At 46.3% G+C, this 23866-nt stretch overlaps 8 protein-coding genes across 8 annotated transcripts; 3 read left to right on the forward strand and 5 right to left on the reverse strand.

Annotated features, from left to right (window-relative positions):
• Positions 1-3: 3 nt before the first annotated feature.
• BDBG_16826 (uncharacterized protein) lies at positions 4-345 on the forward strand (the record flags this gene model as incomplete). The annotated part of the gene is made up of 1 exon (XM_031724698.1): positions 4-345. The coding sequence occupies one exon, from the start codon at positions 4-6 to the stop codon at positions 343-345; it is 342 nt and encodes a 113-aa protein (XP_031577744.1).
• On the reverse strand, positions 6-4735 carry BDBG_03446 (uncharacterized protein). Its single transcript, XM_002626236.2, has 3 exons — positions 3502-4735; positions 1450-3432; positions 6-1326 (listed from the first exon to the last, which is right to left on the reverse strand). The coding sequence occupies exons 1-3, from the start codon at positions 4130-4132 to the stop codon at positions 1316-1318; spliced, it is 2625 nt and encodes an 874-aa protein (XP_002626282.2). The 5' UTR covers positions 4133-4735; the 3' UTR covers positions 6-1315.
• An 8-nt stretch (positions 4736-4743) lies between these two features.
• On the forward strand, positions 4744-7358 carry BDBG_03447 (cytochrome c oxidase assembly protein subunit 15). The gene is made up of 2 exons (XM_002626237.2): positions 4744-5317; positions 5411-7358. Exons 1-2 carry the CDS (start codon positions 4926-4928, stop codon positions 6510-6512), a joined length of 1494 nt encoding a protein of 497 aa, XP_002626283.1. The 5' UTR covers positions 4744-4925; the 3' UTR covers positions 6513-7358.
• A 597-nt stretch (positions 7359-7955) lies between these two features.
• BDBG_03448 (uncharacterized protein) lies at positions 7956-9433 on the reverse strand (the record flags this gene model as incomplete). The annotated part of the gene is made up of 2 exons (XM_031721255.1): positions 7956-9112; positions 9241-9433. 2 exons carry the CDS (start codon positions 9431-9433, stop codon positions 7956-7958), a joined length of 1350 nt encoding a protein of 449 aa, XP_031577745.1.
• A 1796-nt stretch (positions 9434-11229) lies between these two features.
• BDBG_03449 (lysyl-tRNA synthetase) lies at positions 11230-13220 on the reverse strand (the record flags this gene model as incomplete). The annotated part of the gene is made up of 3 exons (XM_002626239.1): positions 11230-11240; positions 11313-12906; positions 12996-13220. The coding sequence occupies 3 exons, from the start codon at positions 13218-13220 to the stop codon at positions 11230-11232; spliced, it is 1830 nt and encodes a 609-aa protein (XP_002626285.1).
• Positions 13221-13799: 579 nt separating this feature from the next.
• BDBG_03450 (dynamin GTPase) lies at positions 13800-17333 on the reverse strand (the record flags this gene model as incomplete). Its single annotated transcript, XM_031721256.1, has 5 exons — positions 16564-17333; positions 14962-16500; positions 14319-14854; positions 14114-14255; positions 13800-13987 (listed from the first exon to the last, which is right to left on the reverse strand). Exons 1-5 carry the CDS (start codon positions 16613-16615, stop codon positions 13800-13802), a joined length of 2457 nt encoding a protein of 818 aa, XP_031577746.1. The 5' UTR covers positions 16616-17333.
• Positions 17334-17422: 89 nt separating this feature from the next.
• Positions 17423-20659, forward strand: BDBG_03451 (mannose-1-phosphate guanylyltransferase). Its single transcript, XM_031721257.1, has 5 exons — positions 17423-17901; positions 17965-18021; positions 18170-19342; positions 19430-19852; positions 19939-20659. The coding sequence occupies exons 1-4, from the start codon at positions 17845-17847 to the stop codon at positions 19454-19456; spliced, it is 1314 nt and encodes a 437-aa protein (XP_031577747.1). The 5' UTR covers positions 17423-17844; the 3' UTR covers positions 19457-19852; positions 19939-20659.
• A 1957-nt stretch (positions 20660-22616) lies between these two features.
• BDBG_16827 (uncharacterized protein) lies at positions 22617-23588 on the reverse strand (the record flags this gene model as incomplete). Its single annotated transcript, XM_031724699.1, has 2 exons — positions 22617-23170; positions 23429-23588. 2 exons carry the CDS (start codon positions 23586-23588, stop codon positions 22617-22619), a joined length of 714 nt encoding a protein of 237 aa, XP_031577748.1.
• Positions 23589-23866: the final 278 nt, after the last annotated feature.

Below are 23866 nucleotides of genomic sequence, written 5' to 3' on the forward strand. Positions count from 1 at the left end.
GCTATGGGACCATGGCCGGACCAACAGACCCAGTCTGCCCCAGGTTTCGCGTTTGCCAATGATGAGCTGATATTTTCTCACGATGGACTTGTACCCTCTGATTCGCTGGGGCTGAACGAGACCGATAGATCCTCGTTCAACGTTCGGACCAACGCGTCAGATTTTTGGGTCGGTTCAGCGGGTTCCCCATCGCAACGTCGAATAAGTTATGTCAGATGGTGCTCACTTGGCGAAATGAACTGTCAAGAACAACTTGTTCTAATTCTTTATTTTATTTTACTTTGCTTAGATATGTTATCAGTCCTTAGTGAAACATGGATAGGAAACAAATTAGTTAGAATATAAACCATGAACTATCTCGCAGAAAAGGACTGATTGAGCGCTGTAGGAAAATGAATGGGAAAGTCAACAAGAAGATTAAATGAAAACGCCACCCTTCAGCAAAAGCTTTCCTTAACGCGCACTTGTTCTAAAGAGGCATCCTAAATTACGCAAGAAGATAATGACAACAGAAATAAGGAAGAATGGGCGCGGGAATTTTAAGAATAGAACAAATGAACAAAGTGAGAATGAAATTCAGCCAACAGGAGAATACAGGTTGAAAGCAAACCTTGCTTCACTAAAGTAAAGAAGGGGGAGGAAAAGAAAAGAGAAAAGAAAAGAGGAAAAGAAACAAAAAAGAGCTCTGAAACTCCTAAACAATTGAGTCAAAGAATGAGTAAGACATGTGATTATAAAAGCTGAAATAGCAGAACATAGAAGAGCAGAAGACAAAAAATCAATTATGAATATTTACATTGACACAAAAAGAATATACTGAGAGCTTAGATATTAAATAAGAAATTTCAATTGAATAAGCAAAGCATAAGAAAGATAAACAAACTAAAAAATTAATGTGATGATTGACACAAAGTAGTTAAAATAACAGATGAAATTTCATGATTCATTGAGAGCTCATCTGAAGTGAAAGCTAAATTGAAAAATAAAAGAGTGAGATGTGGAGATGAAACAGAAAAAAAAAAAAAAAAAAAAAAAAAAAAAAAAAAAAAAAAAAAAAAAAAAGGAAGAAGAAGAAAGAAGAAAGAAAGAAAAAGAAAAGAAAGAGAAGAAAAGAGAAGAAAAGAGAGGCACATATAAAGAAGTTTGACATAGAAACAAGAAACAAGTGAAGTTGAAGATTAGAAGAACTTGAAACAGAAAATAAGAGATGTTGAAAAAAGACAAGAAATAGTGAAGAAGATGATCATTAGACACAACTGAACAGGCAGTCATATTTACTATATGATTATTTTTCTTAGCCATTAACTACCACACCTCACAGGATGCCTAAAAACAACAAAAAGGTAAGAGAGTCAGTCAATGAGTACACACAGATACCAACAACTCAAACAATGAACCAAGATGAAAGAAAGCATGGGGAAATCAAGAAAAGTTAAGAACATCACCTACCAATAACCAAACAAATCTTCAACTGCCTCTCATTCAATGGATTACCACATAGGTCCAACAACGGCTCCTGCCCATCAGGCACGCGCACATCCCACCCCCAGCACCTATCGATCTGAAACTGCTCCGGCTTGCTCTGAAAGCACGCGGGCTGTCCCGCACACACGAAGTTGGAGTATAGCTTGAAGTGCGCGGTGACAGAGGAGCGAATGTCGACGTAGGGGAGCATGGCAGGGGTATCCCTCTCGCGCCCAAGAGAATGTCCCACGCCGTTTCGGGACCCGAACCTGTCTCCGACGAGATCGAGTCTTGGGTAAGCTTCGTTGTAATAGTTGGACGGCTCGTCTAGGTGGGGGTTGCTGGGTCTGGAGTGGCAAGCGACGAGCGGTTCGTAGTGGGCCATGCCTGGTGGGTTGATGCGGGAGCTCCAGCTTTCCAGAGAAGGTTCCGCGGGGCGAGTGTCGTAGATGCGTCGGAGGTAGAGTCCTACGCTGCTCGCTTTGGGGATGGTGTTGTGGCAGAGATAGAGGACCCATGTTGCACCTGCGTACCAGAAAGGAGACGAGAATAATCGTTGCCTATTTTCCAGTGTGGCCGGGTGGGGAAAGGTTGTTGAGAATCTAAATGGCGGAAAGGGGCTGTGGTCAGGATGCGTGACAGTGGAAGTGATTGGCAGTGGTTTTATGAAATCGCGACGTTCCCAGCCCATAACGAGATGACTGGTACGGAATCCTTGTTGCCCTGCGTGCTTGTTGCAGTCCTGATGAATAAACCCTCTTGCCTTACGCGTAACTGTAAGGTTCGACGTTGTTGTATCTTCCTTCGTAACAGGATATTCGCGGCGGATCACATCCCCACCAGGCATGGAGCATGGGTAAAAGCCGGAATCTATGTGGAAACGGTGTATTTGCGAGCGCTGGCGTGCGGGAAACTCGCTCATGAACGTAGCATGTCCGATATCCAATTTCAGGCTGAACTCATCAGCAGTATCGACCAGGTGCGCAAGCTTTAATGCCTGTACAAACGCAGAATGGATCACAGCCGGCTGAACAGGACGCACCCCGAAGATGTCACGATGAGACTGAACTCTTCGAAAATGCTCAAGCGGGATGTGCATGTATGCAATGTCTTCCATAATCATTTGTCGGATAGGAAGGATGTCCGGGTGCGTGTAGAGATTGAGCCACTGATTGTGCATATCTTCCGAGAATTGGCGATCCGTTTCAAAATCCAGCTCCGTGTCCGTGTCGGCTTCCGGAGGGTCATCGGGAAGGATGCCTTCCAATTGACGTTTAACATGGGCAGGAGCTGAGGCGTTGTCGTTCAAGAAGGGGATTCGCATTTTCGAGGCTTTAGACTCCAGAACTCGGTCTAGAAGGGACACTGCGTACTCCCACCGCTTGAGCTCGGAGGGCATGTAAAACGCATCGCCACCAACTATGTCTCTGACGATCTCCGCGGGGATGTGATCCCAAACAGCGAGTGGCATTTCACAGCCACGTAGGCGCAGTAAAGACTTCGCAGCATCTAGTACCACTCTTCCTTCCTTCCCATAGTGATATTCAGTGAATATAGACAAAATCAAATGGATGTTCGAGATATCCAAGTGGTGCATGATATTTTGAACTGCCCATTTCAACAGCTCAGAGAGATCTAACCATTGGCAGGCGGCGAATACCCCGATAGGATCCAATTCGATCAAGTCCATAACTTTCCGACCGTACATATACTCAAGAGCAACTTCAAATCCCACTCTCGTGATGTTTGGGTCCATTTCATCGGGAAAGATTGAAAGTACGTGGTTGCCAGTTTCATTCCATTGGCCGGAAAGCATGGCAGCAAAGTAAGGGACTCTCTCGAGGATACAGCGATGCAAACTGTAAGTTGACTCAAAGGCGTTAACGGTGACATCGGCTTTACATTCTACAGCACCGCCAGGCATAACCGTCACTGTAGATATTGAGCCAATGGGAAGATACGCTCCAGCTAAACAAAGAAATCACAATCAGTCATTCTATAAGAGGAGGGGGACAGGGGGGGGAAAGGGCATTTTACCTATTACAGAGGCGGGATCTGCCATGGTGTAGTCGCAATCCAAAAAATCAGCGTTGAGGCTAGCTTCCGCGGTTAACGCGGCATAGGAGCGTGGATTTGCGGTTTCTCGGGAAACCTGTGCTTTCCTTGGCCATGAACTTATCAAGTTTAGCCACTCCGATGAAGGCGACTCTAAACTGCTGGAGGCGGACTTGTTGCGCGCCCGTCTGGACTTCTGAGGCCGAACAACACTCGATGGCAATGGGAGGGTGGCAGAGGCAGCCGTAGGTGGGGCGCGCTTACAGCTTCGCGTTCTGCCTATGTCTTTCGACAATGAGGATATCAGAGCACTGATAACCTGTACAGGACAGTAATGACTCGGGTGGATTAAGGGGCTTTTGCAGGAAATGGATGAGGATGAACAGCAGTTGTTCATTGGAGCTTTCACATTTTGCAAAGGGCTGTCTTCCTGTTTCGATGAAAAAGGCGACAACAACACTTTTTTCTCTAGGTGGTTCTGGAAAGATTGATAAGATTGATGGCCATCATTGTCAAACTGTGAAGTATTGTGATGATGATAATTGCTGGTAGTGACTGAATTGGGCATCATTTTCTGCCACTCAGCACTGTATCTCTGTCGATCTCTGTGCATTGTCTTAACAGAAAGTCACTCTTTGACCTAAAAAATAAAGAAATAGCATGAAATCAAATATACAAGAATTCAATGCTTATACTGGTACTTGGTGCAATCACAACAGAGCAGATGAGAGGGATATCTTATACCGAGCTCCATCTCTCAAGCGCTCGTTCCGATAACCTCACATATTTTAAACTCAGCCGGCGGCTGCATGAACATCGGAGAAAGGGTCCTCTGGTTCTCCAATCACGAAGTATATGAGAAGTGGAGTTGTTCCTCATATTGGGTTGATATGATGTGGTAAGGCACACCTACCAACAGCAACAACAGTGAAGCAACCTTCAGAAAAAGAATAGCATGATATCACGGGGCAGGGCAGCCTTGGGTCCCCCTCAGCGGGTATACATCCCGTGCAACCAGCTATTCCTACTTGTCAACGGGTGCATTTGGAGCCCATCCACGCCGCCAGGTGGACACATCGCAGCCAAAGCGGCCATACAGAAGCGTCAACGTAGTCGAGTCAAGTAACGTCGTCGTCGTCGTCAAACCAACGCAGTCAAGCCCAAAGAGCAAAGGCGGTGACTCGACGAAACCCTGCTGACTAAACTAGTTCCAATGGTGGTTCGGATAAATATTGCCGCGGAGTACGGGCTTGGCAATCACGTGCATATTCGTCCCGCTCCCAATCAGGCAGCGGAAAGTTTGACCTCAACCTCTTAATAGTAGAAATTTCGCATTTGGATAGACAGATAAATATCGACGCATTGCATGCTACCGGGAATTGCATTGCGGGCTGCCAACTGCCACAATGGCCTCTGCCGTTCCTATGTTTAGGAGCCTGGCTCCCCGCTTTCCAAAGCAGTTCTTCACCTGCCGGCAATGCCTGCGGAAGGAACCTCAATTCAACAGTTCGTCGCGAAGATGGGTGGGCATGCTCCCTTTCCGCACAGCTCCAGGTCCTAGGTTCACGCCCTTTACGTCCGCTGCTGCACGGATACAAAGCTCCTCGATACTGAGATCTGCGCCCTTTGCTTCCGCTTCCGCTTCCACCGCGAAGGCTGCTACTAATGCCACCCCAGCCGGCAAATCCAAATATCCCGATGTGAGCAGTAAAATTGTCGCATATTGGTTGCTGGGGAGTGCTGCATCTGTTTTTGGGCTAATCGTATTCGGGGGGTTGACGAGGCTGACTGAATCCGGGTTTGTTTTTCACTTCACTCCCATCTACCTCTCACTGGGTTGATAATCTTTAATGAAGACCCAGGACATAACTAACATATATATGCCTCCCAGACTGAGTATCACAGAATGGAGACCCGTGACAGGATCTTTACCCCCATTCAACGCAGATGACTGGGAATCAGAATTCTCCAAATACAGATCTTCACCGGAATACCAGGTCCTGAACCCGAATATGACGCTCTCCGAATTCAAATCGATCTACTACATGGAGTGGATACATAGGCAATGGGGCCGCTTTGTGGGCCTATCCTTCGTCCTCCCAGCAGCCTACTTCTTCGCAACCAAGAGGGTTACCAAACCAATGGCTCTACGGTTATTAGGTATATCTGGCCTGATCGGATTCCAAGGCTTCATCGGCTGGTGGATGGTTAAGTCAGGACTAGTGGAAGACCTCTTCGCGCCCGGCAGCCATCCCAGAGTGAGCCAGTACAGGTTAACCGCGCACCTGGGCACAGCCTTCGTCTGCTACACGGCTATGCTCTGGAACGGCCTCGCGATCCTCCGCTCCCACCTCCTCCTCAAAGATCCCGCCAACGGCATGGAAATCCTCAATGCCCTCCGCCACCCCAAACTCAGCGTCTTCCGCAAATCCGTTGCCGGCCTCGCCCTCCTCGTCTTCACCACTGTCATGTCCGGTGGGCTCGTCGCGGGTCTGGATGCAGGCCTTATCTACAACGAATTCCCCTGGATGGGCGAAGGCTTAGCCCCTCCCACCTCAGAACTCTTCTCCGCTCAATATTCGCGCCTGGCCGATAGGACGGACCTATGGTGGCGCAACATGCTCGAAAACCCCTCCCTGGTCCAGCTCAACCATCGCATCCTAGCCTTAACGACGTTCTCCTCTGTCATGAGCTTGTGGGCCTATACGCACTTCTCCCCTGCTGTTAAGCAATTACTACCCAAGGTCGCGAAGAAAGGGATGCACGGCGTTGTCGGCTTCACGTTCCTACAGGTCTCCCTTGGTATCTCCACGCTCGTATATCTGGTTCCCATGCATCTCGCCTCGGCACATCAGACTGGTAGCTTGTTGCTCTTAACATGGGTTCTTGTGCTTGGGAGCAGAGTCTGGCATCCGTCGCGCACGGCGCGGCTGCTACAGATGGCAGCGAAGATGAATAAGGGACCTGTGCCAAAGCCTGTTGCTGGTCAATAGGGGCCGGATGGTATCTCGCGTGCGTGTCGTAAATTTAGTGGAGCTTTGCAGATGAGCAAGGTTCCATTCATATTCTCTTGTGTTCTTATACTATGTATTTTATCTATCCCTCTATTTCCTTTTTAACACGCACATATCTCTGCTTTTGCACCCCTCTCTTCTCCCGCTCACATCTATTGTATATACTTCATCCACCGATAGCCAACGATCTACATGTTCATAGTCACTTCTAGCATGATTATCTTAATATCACAATATCAGTTGTAAAACATGTCTACCTAATCTACGCCGGCTCCTCACACCCTTCAAGATATTCACATCCTGGCATCAAACATCCAAGCTTGACTCCCTGCAAGACTCAAAAATTACCATAGAAAAACTCGGGGGGAAAAAAAAAAGGAAAAATCACAAACAAATATCATACCTTAATTTTTGTCTCCATGTTGCTTCCATATGGTGGCAGGTATTATATATTCCTACACAGCAATATTGAAACGGCGAGTTACACAGCAGCATCAAAGAATAGGGAGTTAAGCAGACAGCAAATAAAATGAAAGCGGTACTCCGTACACGGTAAGAAAGACGCGAACCACCGAACTAGAGATCAAAGAAATGACATTTCCTTATTTTCCCCACTGTTCTGCATACTTATGTGGATGGACAAGGAAGTAATATCATGGCTCTGTTATAAAGATACAGTACAAGCCGAAGAATGGCAACGTAAGAAGATAAGAGCAGAGAACAGAGGGAATGGTATAACACATCTTGAGATGTTAAGGAGTTTTTCAATTAAGACAAAGTCAGATACTGCAGTAGAAAAACAGACAGGATAAAAAATGGATTGCTGTTGTTGCTGAGGCGAAAGGAGAGACTCAGCGCCGACCAAAAAAGAGAACGCCTGAATGCAGAAGAGAAACATGAAACAGAGTTGGGTATTTGCTAGCTCATTTCCTGTAAATGATAAATAAAAGGGTCCAAAATCAGAGCCAAACAAGGATTATAAATTCAGCTGTCATGTAGCAGGAAGCTTGCAGAATATGGCCAGCACGATATAACTGATCAAACAAGAGTTACAGGAAATATAAAGATGCATCAGCAAACAAGAAAGAAAAAGGAGTGAAGATTTCATCAAATCTCATGTTTCAATCCCTCTGCATCTTCTTTTCAAAAAGATGAGACATGATATGAAAATAGATTCTCAGAACAAATTTGAACAGTGCAAACAACAATATCATCCATCCAATCATCAGACATCACATCATTAAACCAAATCCCAAAAATCCCAAGACATAAACTGCACACACAAGCCCTCCTGGTATTTATAACAAAAGCAAATTCCTAACTCCAAACCACCATTATTCACTATATTGTTGTTGCTCAACCACCTCCGCACGCACCCTCACCATCTCAACATGCCCTATCTTACCCCTGTTCCTCTCCATCCTAGAGTCCTCGCGTCCCCTTCTCCTCATCAGAGCTCTCATCAAGAAACGGGCCCCTCCAAATACGCTCTCGCCTCTCAACATCGCCTGAATCCCTTTTTCGTTTCCGGGCAGGGGGGTTGGGGGCAGGCGGCCGCGACTGGCGGGTCGTCTGCCTTTTGTCCCCCATCCCCTTCCCATGCGGCATGTGGAACGGGCGCCTATGACTAGTCCTAGGACTTCCACGGGGGGTGCCGGCATGTGAGAGACGCGCGTTGTACGCCGTTGCGGGGTGATCGTTGGGTTCCATGGGGACGAAAAGGGGGGAGCGTGAGTTGATTGGGGGAGAGTTGGTTCGGAGGGGGTAATTGTTGGAGGTGGGAGGGTGGGTGGCTTGGCTCTGGGAGGAGTTGAAGCTGGCACCTTGGAATAGGTTTATGGCGGTGCTGATGAGGATGTCGATCCGTTCGCGGGATTCAGGTGTCAAATCGCTGTAATAGAGACCGCCCCTGTCTTTGATCTTGCCTCTCGCGGGCTCACAGGTGATTTCGACAAGGCTCTCGTCATCGCTGGTGTCCTTCCGTGCCTGGTTGGAAGGGGTGCCACGGGTGTATCGACGGGTGATAGAGCGTGCGCGAGTGCGTTTATTTACCGGCAGTTCATTCGCACCATTGGTGTCTTCAGAGTTAGTAGCTTGTGGGTCGCTACTGTAGGCGTACATGGGTCGCGAGACTTCCCCTGTCTGTGGATCGTGGTACGGAATATCCAAATCGTTATGTCGAAGGTTTGGAGGGCGTGGAGGGGGCTCAGGCTCGTCAACCGAATGTATCGAAAGGACCCCACCTTCCTTCTCATTATCGGAGACGACTATGGCATCCCCCACATCGTCGCTATCGTCAGACGCCGATATACTACCATCCCCGACTTCATCCTCTTCGTTATCACCTCCTTCATCCCCTTGATCCACTTCCTCATCATTTGCAGCATTGGGATTAAACACCGGCCCCCTAAACACCCTCGTGGCCGTGTGCTGCCCACCGCCCCTATTAACCCAACATGGCGTGCATATCTGGAACCCGCAGGTCGTACATCGTCGCAATATCGCCTTGTTATGGTTATTGCATTTGTCACACTTCGCTGTGTGGATGAGAATCTGCTTGAAGTTGGTATGCGGAGCAGCTGTATGTGGATAAGAAGCGGGGGCGGAGCAGTATTGTTTAACACTGTTGGCGTTGAGGCTGGCTTTTTAACTACTTCTAACTGTGAAGGGAGGGACAGAGGGGAGACATCTCTGTCAGGCGTCTTACTTAAGCTAGAGTCCTCGGGGCTGGACGGTGGTGGGGATAGTTTGAGGGATGTGCGCCTGGATGCACGGCGGCTGGATGCATGGGTTCGTGAGCTCGAATCAACTTGCTGAAAGGATAATTCGCGACGGGAGCGGGATGGAGGGGGCTTCGATGAAAATTTTCTCAAGATGGATGAGTAGTTCTTTGCTTCCATGGTGTGATATATCCGAGTGGGTGGACTATAGGTGAGAACTTAATGTGAATATTTCGACTGGATTCCTGTTCTGGCAGTGGAGAGTGATGATGGGAGACAATAGTGGAAGGCAATAGAGGGAGTCGTTAAAGTTTGCTGGATGTTAAATGAGACAGAGTCATATGCAAGATGATAGGAAATGAGGGCGTGGTGTGTTGTGAGGAGACAGTTTGTAGATGAATAGGTTTCAAACTGGCAGAGGTCAAAAGGCCCCTGAGTTGACAAGATATCCAAATATTAAAAACAGTTTGGGAAAAGCAGAACAGCTGCTTGACGATACTTCACTGCTGTCCTGTCGTGAACAATGATGTGGTATGTTCTTTGAGGATGTAGAATGGAGCAAGAGAAAGGAGAGACGCGAAGGATCTCTTTGATTGAAGGAGGGAATCAAGAATGAGGGTATACGGTAAGACAAGTGGGTAGATTGTGAGTTGGTAAAAGAATAACTCAAGGATATCGAAATGTTTAGTAGTTCAAATACTATCCCGCAATCTTTTTAATGCTGCTGAATGTCCAAAGATGCCTGGGGTAAATGTAGCAGCGAAAACAGACACACACTCTCTCCACGAGAAGAGCCTTCCTTAGTATAGGATTCAAGTGTAGACGATAAAGACAACGACAGAGACAAATGGAGAAAGGGCCTAAAAAATATTATCTCACGCTCCCAGTTAATCAAGGCGAAAACGCAGAAATGATTCTTGACGTCGCCAACTGAGGAGGTATCTTAGAGGAGCGGTTGGATGGGCCTATGTGGATGAAACAGGGTCAACAGAGGTAAGGATAGGTAAGGGGTGATAGAATACATAAAGAATCGCGATATTAATGCACGTATGAGAGAGGAAGCAGCCCCACTGGCAAGAGAAGAGCAGCTTAAATAGAGCGCAAAGGTCATATTCACGCATATTGTTCTATGCCATCTTGACCGCAGTGGGGAAGTTTCCAGGCTGTTAATTTGCTGTGGCCATCTGGTGAAATAAATTTTGTCCTGTGGGAGTGAAAATGGCAGTCTCAGTAGTCATATATATATTCCCCGTGTCAAGAAAGACATAGGAAATGTAAAGATGACGAAATATACGGTGACTATATGAGGGGTGGGACTAGGGGCGGCCATATTAGAGAGAGTTATAGATTGTTCACTCACTGACTGGTGGGGATTGGGCTGTTTTCATTGATCTTGTGGCCATGTTGAGGGACAAACGGAAACCGAGAGGCAAAGGGAAAAAAGAAGGGGAAAATTAAAAATTAAAATAAATAAAATAAAAATAAAATAAAATAAAATAAAAAAGGCGACAGAATAGAAGAAGTATAAGAGAAAAGAGCTCCCTTATTTATTCCCTTTGATTTCCGTTTGCCTTGGGGTTGATTCCTTTTGTTTTTGGTCACGGATGCAATAGAACAACGGCGAGTTCCATGTGGAAGAAAGCGGGTTGGGGACGGCAGATTCTTTCATTGAAGGAAAGGAAAATAGAAAACAAAAAATAAATAAATAAATACTCATCGCCTCATTTTTGATATATGTATGCCTGTCACGTAATATAGGAACTGGACTCAAAGGGGGGAAACATGGCACGTAAATATTGAGTAAGATACTCCTTAGCATTCCTTAGAATTTCAGCAATAGAAATAAATGATATCCCAGGCCCACGACAAGGGAAACTATTGAATGACTGACTTCTAGTTTTTAACATCGTTTCGTAACCACTCCCATATCCAGATAGTCATCACTCATGAAATTGACACAATGCTTTACTAAACATTTATTTGTGTGCTGATGTAAACCAAAGTCAGTATTCATGAAATATTTAAAGTGCAGGGAAAAGGGGACTCTGCTTGGACTTACGAATTCCCTCCACTGGCAATGGTTCAATACCAGCAACCTCAGCCGCCAACTTCTCCCCCTTTGCACCTGTATGCTTCTCCTCCTTCATGAACGGGAACGCCAGCACCTCCTTGATACTATAATTATCAGTCAGGAACATGACAAGTCGATCAATACCCATTCCCCAGCCGCCAGTGGGCGGGAGGCCGTATTCCAAACTCGTGCAGAAGTTCTCATCGATCATCTGCGCCTCGTCGTCGCCCTGGGCCTTCTGGGAGGCTTGTTCTTCAAACCGCAGACGCTGGTCAAAGGGGTCGTTCAACTCCGTGTACGCATTGACGATTTCCTTCTTGCACACGAAGGCTTCAAAGCGCTCGCACAGCCCGACGTGGTCGCGATGGTACTTCGCGAGTGGGGACATCATCTGCGGATGGCCCGTGATGAAGGTCGGGTTGATGCAGGTCTCTTCGATGAACTCGCCGACAAGCTTGTCGAGCATGCGCGCGTTTGTTTCAGGCGGCGTGCATTCGACATTGACCTTCTTCAGGACCTTCTTGAGGAACGCGTTTGTCTCCATGGTATGCAGCTGATCTCCGGGTGGGAACTTCTCACCCGTGGCTTCTTCAAGGGCGGGGATCATTTCAATTCTCTTCCAGGGAGCTTTCCAGTTGATCTTGTACTCCTCACCCGTCTGGGTATGGAAGGTAGTCTCGTAGCCACCGGTGATGTGCTTCACGAGCCCAGAAACTAGCTCCTCGGTCACGTTCATGATATCGTAGACATCCGCGTATGCCCAGTAAAACTCACAAGTGGTAAATTCTGGGTTATGAGTGAGATCAATGCCTTCGTTCCGAAATTGGCGACCCAGCTCATAAACGCGCTCCAATCCACCAACAATCAACATCTTGAGATAAAGTTCCGGCGCGATACGCATGAACATGTCCATGTTGAGGTCGTTGTGGTGCGTGACAAACGGCTTAGCGGTGGCACCGCCAGCAATAGTGTTCATCATGGGAGTCTCCACTTCGATGAAGTCGCGCTCATCGAAAAAGCGGCGGATGTACGTGATCATCTTAGATCGGGTGATGAAGACATTCCGCGACTTGTCGTTCATAATCAAGTCCAGATACCGTTGTCTATAGCGCTGTTCCTGATCTCGAAGTCCGTAATGCTCCGAGGGGATCTGATGTAGACAGGGTGCGAGCAGCACGACCTCCGTGGCGAATATCGACAATTCCCCATCCGCGCGGTTCTTCGGAGCAGTGCGGCCTGGAAATCCAACAACGCCAATAATGTCTCCTCTTCTCAGATGCTCATGTTGGTGCTCGAAGGATACGTCACCCGTCACGTTCTGCGCTTGGCATGCGACTTGGATCTTGACCCCTTCAGCACGAACGTCGTAGAAAATCAATTTGGCACCTGCCGCCCGCTTGGTATAGATCCGTCCTGCGATGCGCAGTTCTTTGTCCTTGACTTGCTCACCCTTCTGCAGTGACTCGTACTGCTTAATGACCTCTCGTACATCATCCGTGACCTGGAACTTGTGTGGGTATGGGTTGGGGCTCTTCGTCTGTCGGAGTTTATTCACTCGTCCACTTCGGATCTCGAAGTATTGCTATATAATACATATAAAAGAAATGGTTAGTACTTAATGAATTAATTCTACTCCTTGACACAAATTCATGATTCCTATAGAAAACTCACGTTGGGCGTCAGATTGCTCTCCTCCTCCTCAGCACTAGCCTTCTTCTCTGGCTTGGGCGGTGCGGCAGCGGCCTTCTTCTCCTTTTCCGCCTCCTTAGCCCGATGCTTCTGTCTCTTCTTCAATTCCGACTTAGACACACGCTCGCCGGTGACTTCGTCAAGGTGCAGGTTGGCGAGGTTGTCGGCGGCGGCATCAGCGTCCGGCCCTTGGTCTGGTCCAGCCATTGCTGTTTATTGTTGTTGTGATCGGATCGTGTATGCGTGGGGGGCGAAGGAGGGGCAAGAAGCGGGGAATCACAAATGGTTTATTGTTTTGCAAGATATGTCCACGATATTTAGCCGGACGTAGGTATTTGCGACACACCCTAGAATGTGGTCAAAGTTTATGAACTCAATTGATTGCGGTGTTTGGAGAAATACTTTTTTGTGACAGTGTGTTGGTGGGGTTTCCGGATTGTTGGAGGGGATGATTTGCATGGGGTGAGTCAAGAAAATTTCCGGTCATTGACTTCTAATTTTTTTTTTCTTTTTTGCTATTATTATTGGAATGTATGAGCACAGTAGACACCCCTCCCCGTTCAGTCATTACAAATTACAAATCTACTACGAAACTCTCAGTCGCAAAGTGACTTCCTCAAGTATCAAATATCATTCAGTGCTTTTTTTTTTTTTTTCCAACATGACTCAACCCAACATGAACTAATCGAAACCCAAAGCAAGAAACCCCCACTTCATTCCAGCTACAAACATGTGCCTAAAAACATCAAATCTCCGACATCAGTAATTCTCACTAGCAGTGGCCATTCATGCTTGCCCAGCATGCAACAGATCAAAATCGGCTGGACCAGCTGCATCAGCGCTGCCAGCATCCTCCTCAATAGTACTCAATGAACCCATTGCCTTTCTAAGCTTTTCCTCCTCCTTCTTCAAATCGCGACGGCGCTTTTGGCGTTCGGGGTCTTCGACCATTAGCTCCATGCAGCGTTCGGAAGCTAGGTAAGAGATGTGTATAGTGGTTAGCAACTTAGTTGACATAGAGGATGTATCGTATCGCCCTATCATTCCTAGTGGAGCTGTAATAGGTTGGATATCTAGATATATACGTCAGTTTACCGTACCGTTATTATCCAATATTCCAAGTTCCTTTATGATCACTGAATGAAGTTCCCGATCGCATTTGAAGAACAATTTCGTGTGGACGCTCTGGCAGAGCGTGTCCACAAAGCGGGAGCTAGCAATTTCGTAGTAGGCTCTGGATACCTACATAGAGGTAAAAAGGCGTTAGTTCAGAACGATTACACATATAAGTGATGACAGTTATACCGCCATGATTTCAATCTCCTTAGCATACTCGTCCTCCCCCATTTGGGCATCGGAGATTCCGCTCGGGCCGACTCGTCTTCCACCATCCAAAGTATCTCCACTCTCCAAGAAACGCATCACACGAGACGCCTGCCGTTTCGTTTTGAGGATATCAAGCGCTTCCCTCTGGGCGCTTTGGAAGGCGGCAGTGGCCATCGTGAAAGGCTTCATCTGCTCAACTTGATAAAATTCATTGGCGGCGCGGAGGTGAGGGTTTTTCAAAGACTCCAGGAAATTTGGAATTATCTTCCTCAACTTTCCATAGAGTGCCGTGCGCTGGTAAGAGGAAAACACAACGTCCAGTTTACCCATGAGAAAGGCTTCCATCAACTCATAGGTCGCTGTGAGGAACTCTTTCATGGGCTGCTCCCAATGCATCACGCTGAGCTTGTTCATCTCTTCAACAGCATAGGGATTGGCAAGCCCAGGAACGCCAGAGGCATAGGTCTCGCTGCTAATTTCCCGAATCTCTTCCAGGGTGAATACTTTCACAGGGCCTATGATTTCAGATCAGCAATGGTATGATTAACAGATGAAAATTATTAAAGTTGGTTTCATAGATAAATGCTAACCTTTAAATCTACCGAAGTGTTCAGTGGAATACAGATTTTGACTGGCCTTGGGGTGTTATGCGTTATTGGCGATTTCATCTGTCTCTTGACACCCCCATCAGGCTCCACCGTGCCTACCTTACGTTTGTTAGGAGACGGACGACTTTCAGTAATCTCACAATCTCCCTCGTCGTCGTCACATGCCGCCCTGCCTACTGGATTCGAGGTTGGCTGCTTAGTAGTGAAGTTTTCTACCACAGCAAACGTTCTCATTGTCGGCCTAGTGACCAACAAGCTATGTTGGAAGTCGGCAGCAATCTTCATCCACTGTTTCTGGAGGGAGTAATCCGAGCCTAGCGACGTGCCATTCATATGTGCATGCATGGCATTATTCAATTCGTTCAATTTATCAGACAAAATAAATTGAATATTGGCAGAAGGGGGATCAGGAAGAGTCGTCAGCTCCTTTTTGACTTCTTGCGCTCGAGCTTGGAGTTGTTGCATAATCCCAGGTAAACTGAGCTCAATCTGCTGTTTCAGAAGCTTTGAGAGTGCCATTTGCAAGTTCCGCGTGCCGAATCTATCGCTATACTCAACCAGCTCATTTCTCCACGGTCCAGAGCTGAAAAACTCTTCTTCCTCCTCACGAGCTTGGCTGTGTTCGACTTGCGGGTTTGGGTTGTTGCGAACAACATAGTAGCTATGACCGACGGTGAACTTTTCACCACGGAGGATCTCCTTCCATTGGTCATACCCTTCCCCATAGCCTATGCGATCTGGCTTTGTAAGAACACCCAATGTCCTAGATGTTGCTCCAACCTCTCTGATGATCCTTGCAGCGCTGGAATTGGTGGCATCATCGGTCATAGGGAGGGTCAGGAGCACAATGCAGCTACTTGTCGAGATATATTGCTTCACAAGATTTTCAACAAGGGTCACCAAGTATTTCTCTGTATCGATTTCTGCAACATTGATGACTCCTGGTAAGTCATAGAAAGAGAGGTTAGGGAAGCGGGGTGCAGAAATATCCAGACGCACAACATTCGGGGAGAATTTGACTTGAGTGGTTTCATCTGTTCCCAAATTATTGCCTGGGATGTAGTCCTCATGAGACGCTGACGGATTAAGGGTAGCGCATTGCGCCCATTTCAGGGCATCTTGCACACCAGCTTTGTCCGTTATTGTCACGAAGGGAATCATCTCGGGGTCCTGGTCAACCCAGGGCCCTAAACCTTTACCTCTCCCACCACGGTTAGCCAACTGAGTGCTATAGATGTACTTCTTCATTAGGAAGATTTTGCAAGTCCATGGTGCATCCGGTTCACAGTCTGAGAGGTTGATCTCTAGGGGACAACGAGTACAACAGCCAGCACTCCTGGGAACCTTGATCTCACTCATTCCTTCAATGAGTGAACTTTTACCCGTGCTCTGATCTCCCACAACACAGATTTTTGGAAGGGGTAGCTTATGATTTTCGATTCCCAAGTGGCGCAAGTCCTGGATTTTCTTGACTAAAGCTTTCATCGTCCTTGAAATCATATCAATGGAGTCATTTTCCTCCACGATCAGCGGAGTACTCTCAGCAACTGTCTCTATACGTATGTAGGTCGTTAGAATATCATATATACAACACAGGAAGATATGGAAGAGGGTACCAGGAGAATCCGAAACAGGGTGGCTCCCAAGAGAAATACGGTGCTGAACCATGCTGGCGTAGTGCACAGAGTTGTAAATAAAAGAGAAGGAAACGGCAGATATCCAGCACGCAAGACAAAATGATTTGAAATGGGAACCTCGAGGCCACGAAGCTAGTTCGGGGAAGCTCTTGGGTTGGCTTGTTTTGGAGGAATTTTCGAGGAAACGAAGTAGAAAGACAAACTAGAAGAGACAAAGTAAAAGTAGGGAAAAGAACGAACGGTTCTGATACTGCGATTCTACTTGTCCTATCTCCAATCTATAAGATAGTCAATAGGAGATAGAGAAGGTTCCTTTGAGATGAAAAGGATATGAGTAGAAGAGAGGGGAAGTTAGGGAGAAGGTTTTCCTTTATAGCAACACTTCACAGGACAGTAACAGAGAGTGATGCCAACCGCCATTGGTCAGTGTTATTGTTGAATAAAGCTGTAAAGAAATACAATACAGTGGTAGCCCAAAGTGTTGTGTTGAGCGGCTCACTTTGCGGATGTCTTCACAGCTCATTGTTATGCAGGGGACTGACTCCTTTACAGGCACAAACAAGCCGTACCTGGGGAAGAGTAGATCCCAGAATATATTTGACATAATTACAGATCATGTATATAGAGTGGGTTTCTTCCTCTACAACGAAGCATCAAAAGAGCTGGAAATATCTGTGATATGTAGCTCCCAATTGTATACACATCAGAAAGGGGGAAGTTGAGGTTGAGGGTCCAAAGGTTGCCAAACTGCGACTGTTTGGATCACGGGATTTCTTTCTGGTTATTTATGGAGTCGAGTGAGTTAAATAGTTAACTTAAATAACTAGTTGACTTAGTTAACTATTTAACTAGCGGGGGAGACAACAACAAATCCCAAAGATGGGCAACTCTCAAACCTCACCGCCCAATATCGATTCGTGTAACTATTTATTTACCAGTACAAAGAAAACGAGAATTACAGCTAGCAGTGCCAGCTCTTCAAATACAATATTTAATACCATTATTAGCGATTTCCTCTGGTTTATACAACTTGTGCCTGAATTCTTCTTGTTGTGTACTCCGAACCCCCGCCTCCAAAGTGTCCTCCACCGTATGTGTGTGTAGCTTCCTCTGGACTTTATCTTCAACTGCTTCTCTTGTCGCCATCGCGCCTTATTTAACCCCGACTAACCAAAGCCTTGCACATCTTCATACAAAGCCCCCCCCCCCCCCCCCCCCCGCCCTCGAGAATCCATTTACGGCCTCGAGAACTTACCATCCATGCTCCAAATCCCCATCAGGGAATCCGATATGGCTTCCACAAAGGCCGTCATCCTTGTACGCAATGCAATGGTCCGATATATGCAATACGGGAATTTAAGCTGACAAATGGTCTCTTAGGTGGGCGGGCCTTCGAGAGGCACCAGATTTAGGCCTTTGTCCCTTGATGTTCCGAAGGTCAGACCATCTCCATACCCCTCACCACCACCACCACCCCTCCCTGGTGAAGCAAAATCCGCACTACCACCAGTTCATATACATACGTACGTGAGACTTATTCGAGGAAGATTTTACTGACGGGGCCCCATTTTGATATGCTTTCTAGCCGTTATTTGAAGTCGCTGGCCACCCCATCATCTGGCACTGCTTAAGAGCTGTTGCCAAAGTCCCTGGCATTCGAGAAGTCATCCTTGTAGGCTACTACGACGAAACTGTTTTCCGGGATTTCATCAAGGATTCCACCAAGGAATTCCCTCAATTCCGCATCCAATATCTTCGAGAATATCAGGCCTTGGGCACCGCGGGAGGCCTCTACCACTTCCGAGATGCCATTTTGAAGGGCCGCCCAGAGCGCTTTTTTGTCCTCAATGCAGATGTCTGCTGCTCGTTCCCGCTTGGGGAGATGCTCAAGCTGTTCGAAGAGAAGGATGCAGAGGCGGTTATATTAGGAACTCGAGTGAGCAATGATGCCGCCACCAACTTTGGCTGCATCGTGTCCGATAGCCATTCCAAACGCGTACTACACTACGTCGAAAAGCCTGAATCCCATATCTCCAACCTAATCAACTGCGGTGTCTACCTCTTCGCCACAGAGTGCATATTCCCCTCCATCCGCAGCGCAATCAAGCGACGCACCGCGCGGCCCCGCCTCCTCTCTTACCCATCTTCCGACAACCTCGAAACCTACCACGTCGTCAACCAAGATGAAGAGGGCGAGAAACCGGAAGTCCTCCGACTCGAACAAGATATTCTCTCTGACCTCGCAGATAGCAACCGCTTCTTCGTACACGAGACCAAAGACTTCTGGCGCCAGATCAAAACCGCCGGTTCCGCTGTGCCTGCCAACGCTCTATACCTCCAAAAGGCGTTCCAGTCACAATCCGAAGAAATCGCCACGCCCTCGGCGAACATTGTACCACCCGTCTACATCCACCCAACCGCCACCGTGGATCCAACCGCCAAACTGGGACCTAATGTCTCCATTGGGGCCCGCGCTGTCATTGGCGCTGGTGTTCGCATCAAAGAATCTATCGTCCTCGAAGATGTAGAGATTAAACATGATGCGTGTGTCCTGTACTCGATAATCGGATGGAGCAGTCGGGTGGGGGCATGGGCCCGAGTAGAAGGCACGCCAACGCCTGTCGGGAGCCATTCGACAACGATCGTTAAGAACGGTGTGAAGGTGCAGAGTATTACGATTTTGGGCAAGGAGTGTGGTGTTGGTGATGAGGTGCGGGTGCAGAATTGCGTCTGCCTGCCGTACAAGGAGTTAAAGAGGGTATGATATGATATTCCAGGCCTCATAAACTGCCCTATTTGTTTTGAAAGTAGACAGGAAACTAACGAATTATTTCTCGATGTTTAGGACGTCGCCAATGAAGTCATCATGTAAAGCGATCTAACCCATCCATTCAGTGTCTTATGCTGTATCTATGCCCCCCTTTTTGTTATGGCCCTCCATATACTCCCTCCCATTTTAGATAAATATTTTCCAGTCCAAACGTGAAAATGTGCGAGAAAATGCCTCTTTTTGTTTTGTTCTGCTTAATCAGTGCTATAATTTATTTATTTATTTTAAACTCATCATCTGAAGTCCGCTGTAAACATACGTCCCTGGTCGCGCATAATTATTCTGATATTTATGCATTGGCTTCCCTAGCGCATCGGCATCCCGGAGCTTCCATTCGTATTCGCTGTCAATTAGCCGATTCTTCATGCTCCAACGGACTCCTCCAAGAAAGTATGATGCGGGAGGAGGATCATATGGCTTCCAGACCAACGATTTGAGGTAAAGTATATAAAACCTCCCAACAACACCCAGCCAGTCTCACAGGCTTGGGTATATATAAATGGCCATTGATAAACAGTAAACAGTGTGAAGTGGAAGCCGAAGAAAAAGCTACATTGTATTGTTTTTGATGACTATCCGTTCAACAAATCCTTTCTCAACTTCAAATCATAACGTACCCGAAGGCGCAGAACTAGTTACTATATCATCTTTCATAAGGTAACAGAGAGTCAAGATGCTCTCTACTCTTAACCGCCTCCCCATCCCCTCTCCTTCCACCGTGCGACTCCCCGATCCCAAGCACGCGTACCTCCGCTCTCCTCCTCCTCGGCATCCTACCTATCGCCGCGGGGAAGGAGGGAAACTGGTTATGTTGGAGAGTGTGGTGGTTGGGAGGTGGCTGCATGCGCTTTTGGCTGGGTGGTTGGTTGTCAAGTTGTCAAGGGGACCAGGGCTATTACAGTGTGATCCACGGCAGATTGATTGACTGGTGGCAGCCAGGGATTCAGGTTCTTTTTTTTTTTCCCTTTACAGGATTTTGTTAGCTGTTAGCGGGAGGTTGTTTTGTTACGAGTAATTTTATTTTCCCTTTTATATATACCCCTTTATCTCTTCTATTTTATCAATGTTCATTCGGCACTTAGCACTTATACATAGACAAGCAAGCACATGCATGAAGGAAATCCATGTCACTTAAGAATGGAGGTATATCCATCCAAAAGAACAACAAAATACTAGAGTATCAGCATGTCCCCATGCACAACGACCGCTATATATACATGTATATATTACACGGGTTTAATAACGCCCCTCCTCACCCCGCACCCTCGTTATTCCCATCATATGACAATTCCGTGTACCGGGAATGATGCGTGCGTGGTCGAGGAATACGGAGGCAGCATGGGGTAACCACGTCGATGGCTGTGAAGGAGAAGAGCGTTTTAGATAGATGGCAGAAGGAAATTCCGCTTGGTTTTCCCCAATGTTTCGCGCTGCAGCTGAGCAGTATAGTATGGTGCGGGAGAGCCTCCAGCTCAGCACGCCCAGCGATACAGTCCAGAGAACCAGAAAGATGATGATGCTGAAAGCCAACGGGACCGTTGCGTTGGGGGAACAGCAACAAAAATGTGCGCGACACCAATGAGTATGATATAGATGAGAGAGTAAGGAGGCCAATGGCTGTTGCCTGTCGAGAAGAATTAGATTATTTGCCAATTCATCCGGATAGAAGGGGTATGGCATGGTGTCAGAGAAGCATAACACGAAGAAGGTAAATGCGAAGTTGAAATTGTCCAGTCTATGATGATACATGAAATGGAGCGAAATAGCCACCACGATGAAAGCGCAAAAACATGGATACCGCAGTATCTCAATATATTTGTAGCATGCTCGTATGCCAAGCGATATGAAGTGTGCCCTTCTCCTATGCAATAGATATACGTAGAAATGCAGGAACTGGTCATCGAGTAGACGTAAAAAGGAAAATGAAATAGAGAAGCGATCGAGTTTTGCGGTTGTTCTGACTGCAAACAAAAATACAGAAACTGGGGACATTTGAACGTTGGCAGCATTTGGTTTCAAAAGGCTTTTTTGAGTGTAAAAGCTTAATTCCACACAATAGTTACCCATTATATAGGCACGCACCAATTGCACTACTCCTAATGTAGTTAGTATGTTCTTATATAGTTATAGTTTATATATAGTTTAGCCTTTCACAGACTATGCTATGAGCTGCTCTCTTTATATATTTGCCCCTGAGCCCCCTGGCTAAGAGCTTGTCAAATCATACCAGGTTACCTACCCATAACCAGAGGCAAAAAGAACCCTTCTTCGTTGAAAGATAGCTAGCCCATAGTTGCCATTCAGCCGGCTCGATGTTGCGTTCAGTTCGGTTCGGTGGGGACTCATTTTCCAGCCTCTGCCCTTAGCCAGCAAACGCTTCGTGGTGGTGATTAATAAGATATTAATAAGATATTAATAATCTGAATCTGCAGGGGACCCTGACCCTAAGGATAATGTTGTTGTGAGTTACACTAAATAGGTTGGGGTGGCACGTGACTAGGGTAGGTGTGAGAGAGGTTGAACGTGGTTGGTTGTTGTTGTCTAACTAGTAGCTAGTGAAAGCTAAATATATGTGTGTGGGTCACGTGGGTTAGGGCTTGTGTAGTAGCTCCAACACCCCCCCATGCTACGCAGGCCAGTTAACCCACGCAGCCAAAAGCGCCCAAATCATTCAAATCTGCAATAATAATTAATTACACAAAGTAGAGTCTAGTTTTCTCATAAGGACTAGCTTCATACATGCAAATACACGCGAATATGCAAGAAAAAACACTCAAATCTGTCCTTTCTGTATCTGTATTATCCCCCCAGTCATCTGAACACTGCAGGGTCTCATTTCTCATATTTTTGTCATTTTATTGTTATTGTTATCGTGGTTATCATATAGGCACACTCGGTGGCCTGGTTATCGTGGGTTATTGTGGTTATCATATAGGCACACTCGGTGGCCTGGTTATCGTGGGTTATCATGGTTATCATATAGGCACACTCGGTGGCCTGGTTATCGTGAGTTATCATGGTTATCATATAGGCACTCGGTGGCCTGGTTATCGTGGGTTATCATGGTTATCATATAGGCACACTCGGTGGCCTGGTTATCGTGGGTTATCATGGTTATCATGGGGTATCATCTTTATCCTGGGTTATCATATGGGCATTCAACAGCCCGGGTATCATGGTTATCAGTATCATGGTTATCATTTTAGTAGACATGCTCAACAGTGGTATATGTAGGCGCTGAGCTTTCATTATTATTCTTTGTTCTATCCTTCCAATTGACAGGATGCTTTTCAGGATGTGTGAACCAGCAGTAAGGCTCTTCATGGCCATCCTGCTTGCAGTGGGTGCACTTCTTGTTGTTCTTCTTATTATCCTTATCCTTCTTGATGGTGTCTTTGGCATTCTTTGTGTCATCTCTGGCATTTTTGTCATTCAACAGCAGGTGGAGTAGTATATCCCTGCAGAGATCAAGGAAACCATCTTCTAGTGATGTGACATTATCATCCTTTGCTGCATAGTCCATGTGATCTCTGATAAAGGTTGACCACTTCTTGATGAGGCTGTTGAGGAGCTTGTCAAAGAATATGAAGTTGGGAATATTAGCATATTCAAGGTGAATATACTCAACACGGATTGCAAGCAGATGTTCTATGAACAAGTGGTTGAAGTCATCATAGGTGGCAGTTGCACTGATATCATTGAATTCCTTGAACAGGTGAGCTCTGTGGATTTTCACCTGTTCTGAAAAGAATGCTGCTATGATGTTTCATAGAGCAGCAGAACTTAGGGAATCTTGAGGTATAGTAAAAAGAGATTTGACTTCAATAGAAACAGAAGATCATACAAAATTGTATAGCCAGGAGTTGTGTTCCTCTCAGAATCATTTCATATTCTTAGAGACATTCTTCAAGGGTTTTGTAGTTGCATTCAGGAGATCTTCTGTGTGAGATTGCTTGATAACAAGCAGAATCTCTTCCTTTCAAATGAGATAATCAGATGTTGATTTGAGAAGACCTGGTTTTTGAAGGTATTTGATGCATTCATGAAATTCTTGAAGAACTCTGCTCAGTGCAGGGGTGTCATCTTGATTTTGAAGATAAGCAGCAAGATCAGAGCTTAGATTATTGTTATCATTGACAGTAGCTGTAGCAGTAGAATTGCTAGAAGCTCTCATCTGATGTAGTTCTTCATTCATCTGAGTAATACATCACCTCAAGGCAGCAGCTTCATCAGCCATATTATCATTATCTTGATTATTGTTATTGTGTGGTGATTTTCTCGCAGTTATTGAGATTGAAAAGAATTCAGATGCAGTAGTTTAATTCTCTGAGATTTCTTCACAATTGATTGATCTTGTATTGACAGGCATTTGATATGAGGTATTTGAATGAAAGAAGCAGCTATTTGAAAAGCTTATTGTATGATTATTGCATAATTATAATGCTTCATAGA

The sequence above is a fragment of the Blastomyces gilchristii genome, assembly GCF_000003855.2.
Source record: "Blastomyces gilchristii SLH14081 genomic scaffold supercont1.5, whole genome shotgun sequence".
In the NCBI taxonomy this organism is placed as follows: domain Eukaryota; kingdom Fungi; phylum Ascomycota; class Eurotiomycetes; order Onygenales; family Ajellomycetaceae; genus Blastomyces; species Blastomyces gilchristii.

Excerpts from the sequence above, each read along its gene's own strand:
- BDBG_03447 (XM_002626237.2), top strand. The coding sequence starts at position 4,926 with ATGGCCTCTGCCGTTCCTATGTTTAGGAGCCTGGCTCCCCGCTTTCCA. Across the intron at positions 5,318-5,410 it reads ACGAGGCTGACTGAATCCGG|ACTGAGTATCACAGAATGGA; the intron begins GTTTGTTTTTCA and ends TATGCCTCCCAG.
- BDBG_03451 (XM_031721257.1), top strand. The coding sequence starts at position 17,845 with ATGCTCCAAATCCCCATCAGGGAATCCGATATGGCTTCCACAAAGGCC. Across the intron at positions 17,902-17,964 it reads CCACAAAGGCCGTCATCCTT|GTGGGCGGGCCTTCGAGAGG; the intron begins GTACGCAATGCA and ends ATGGTCTCTTAG. Across the intron at positions 18,022-18,169 it reads TGTCCCTTGATGTTCCGAAG|CCGTTATTTGAAGTCGCTGG; the intron begins GTCAGACCATCT and ends TATGCTTTCTAG.
- BDBG_03446 (XM_002626236.2), bottom strand. The coding sequence starts at position 4,132 with ATGCACAGAGATCGACAGAGATACAGTGCTGAGTGGCAGAAAATGATG. Across the intron at positions 3,433-3,501 it reads AGATCCCGCCTCTGTAATAG|CTGGAGCGTATCTTCCCATT; the intron begins GTAAAATGCCCT and ends TTCTTTGTTTAG.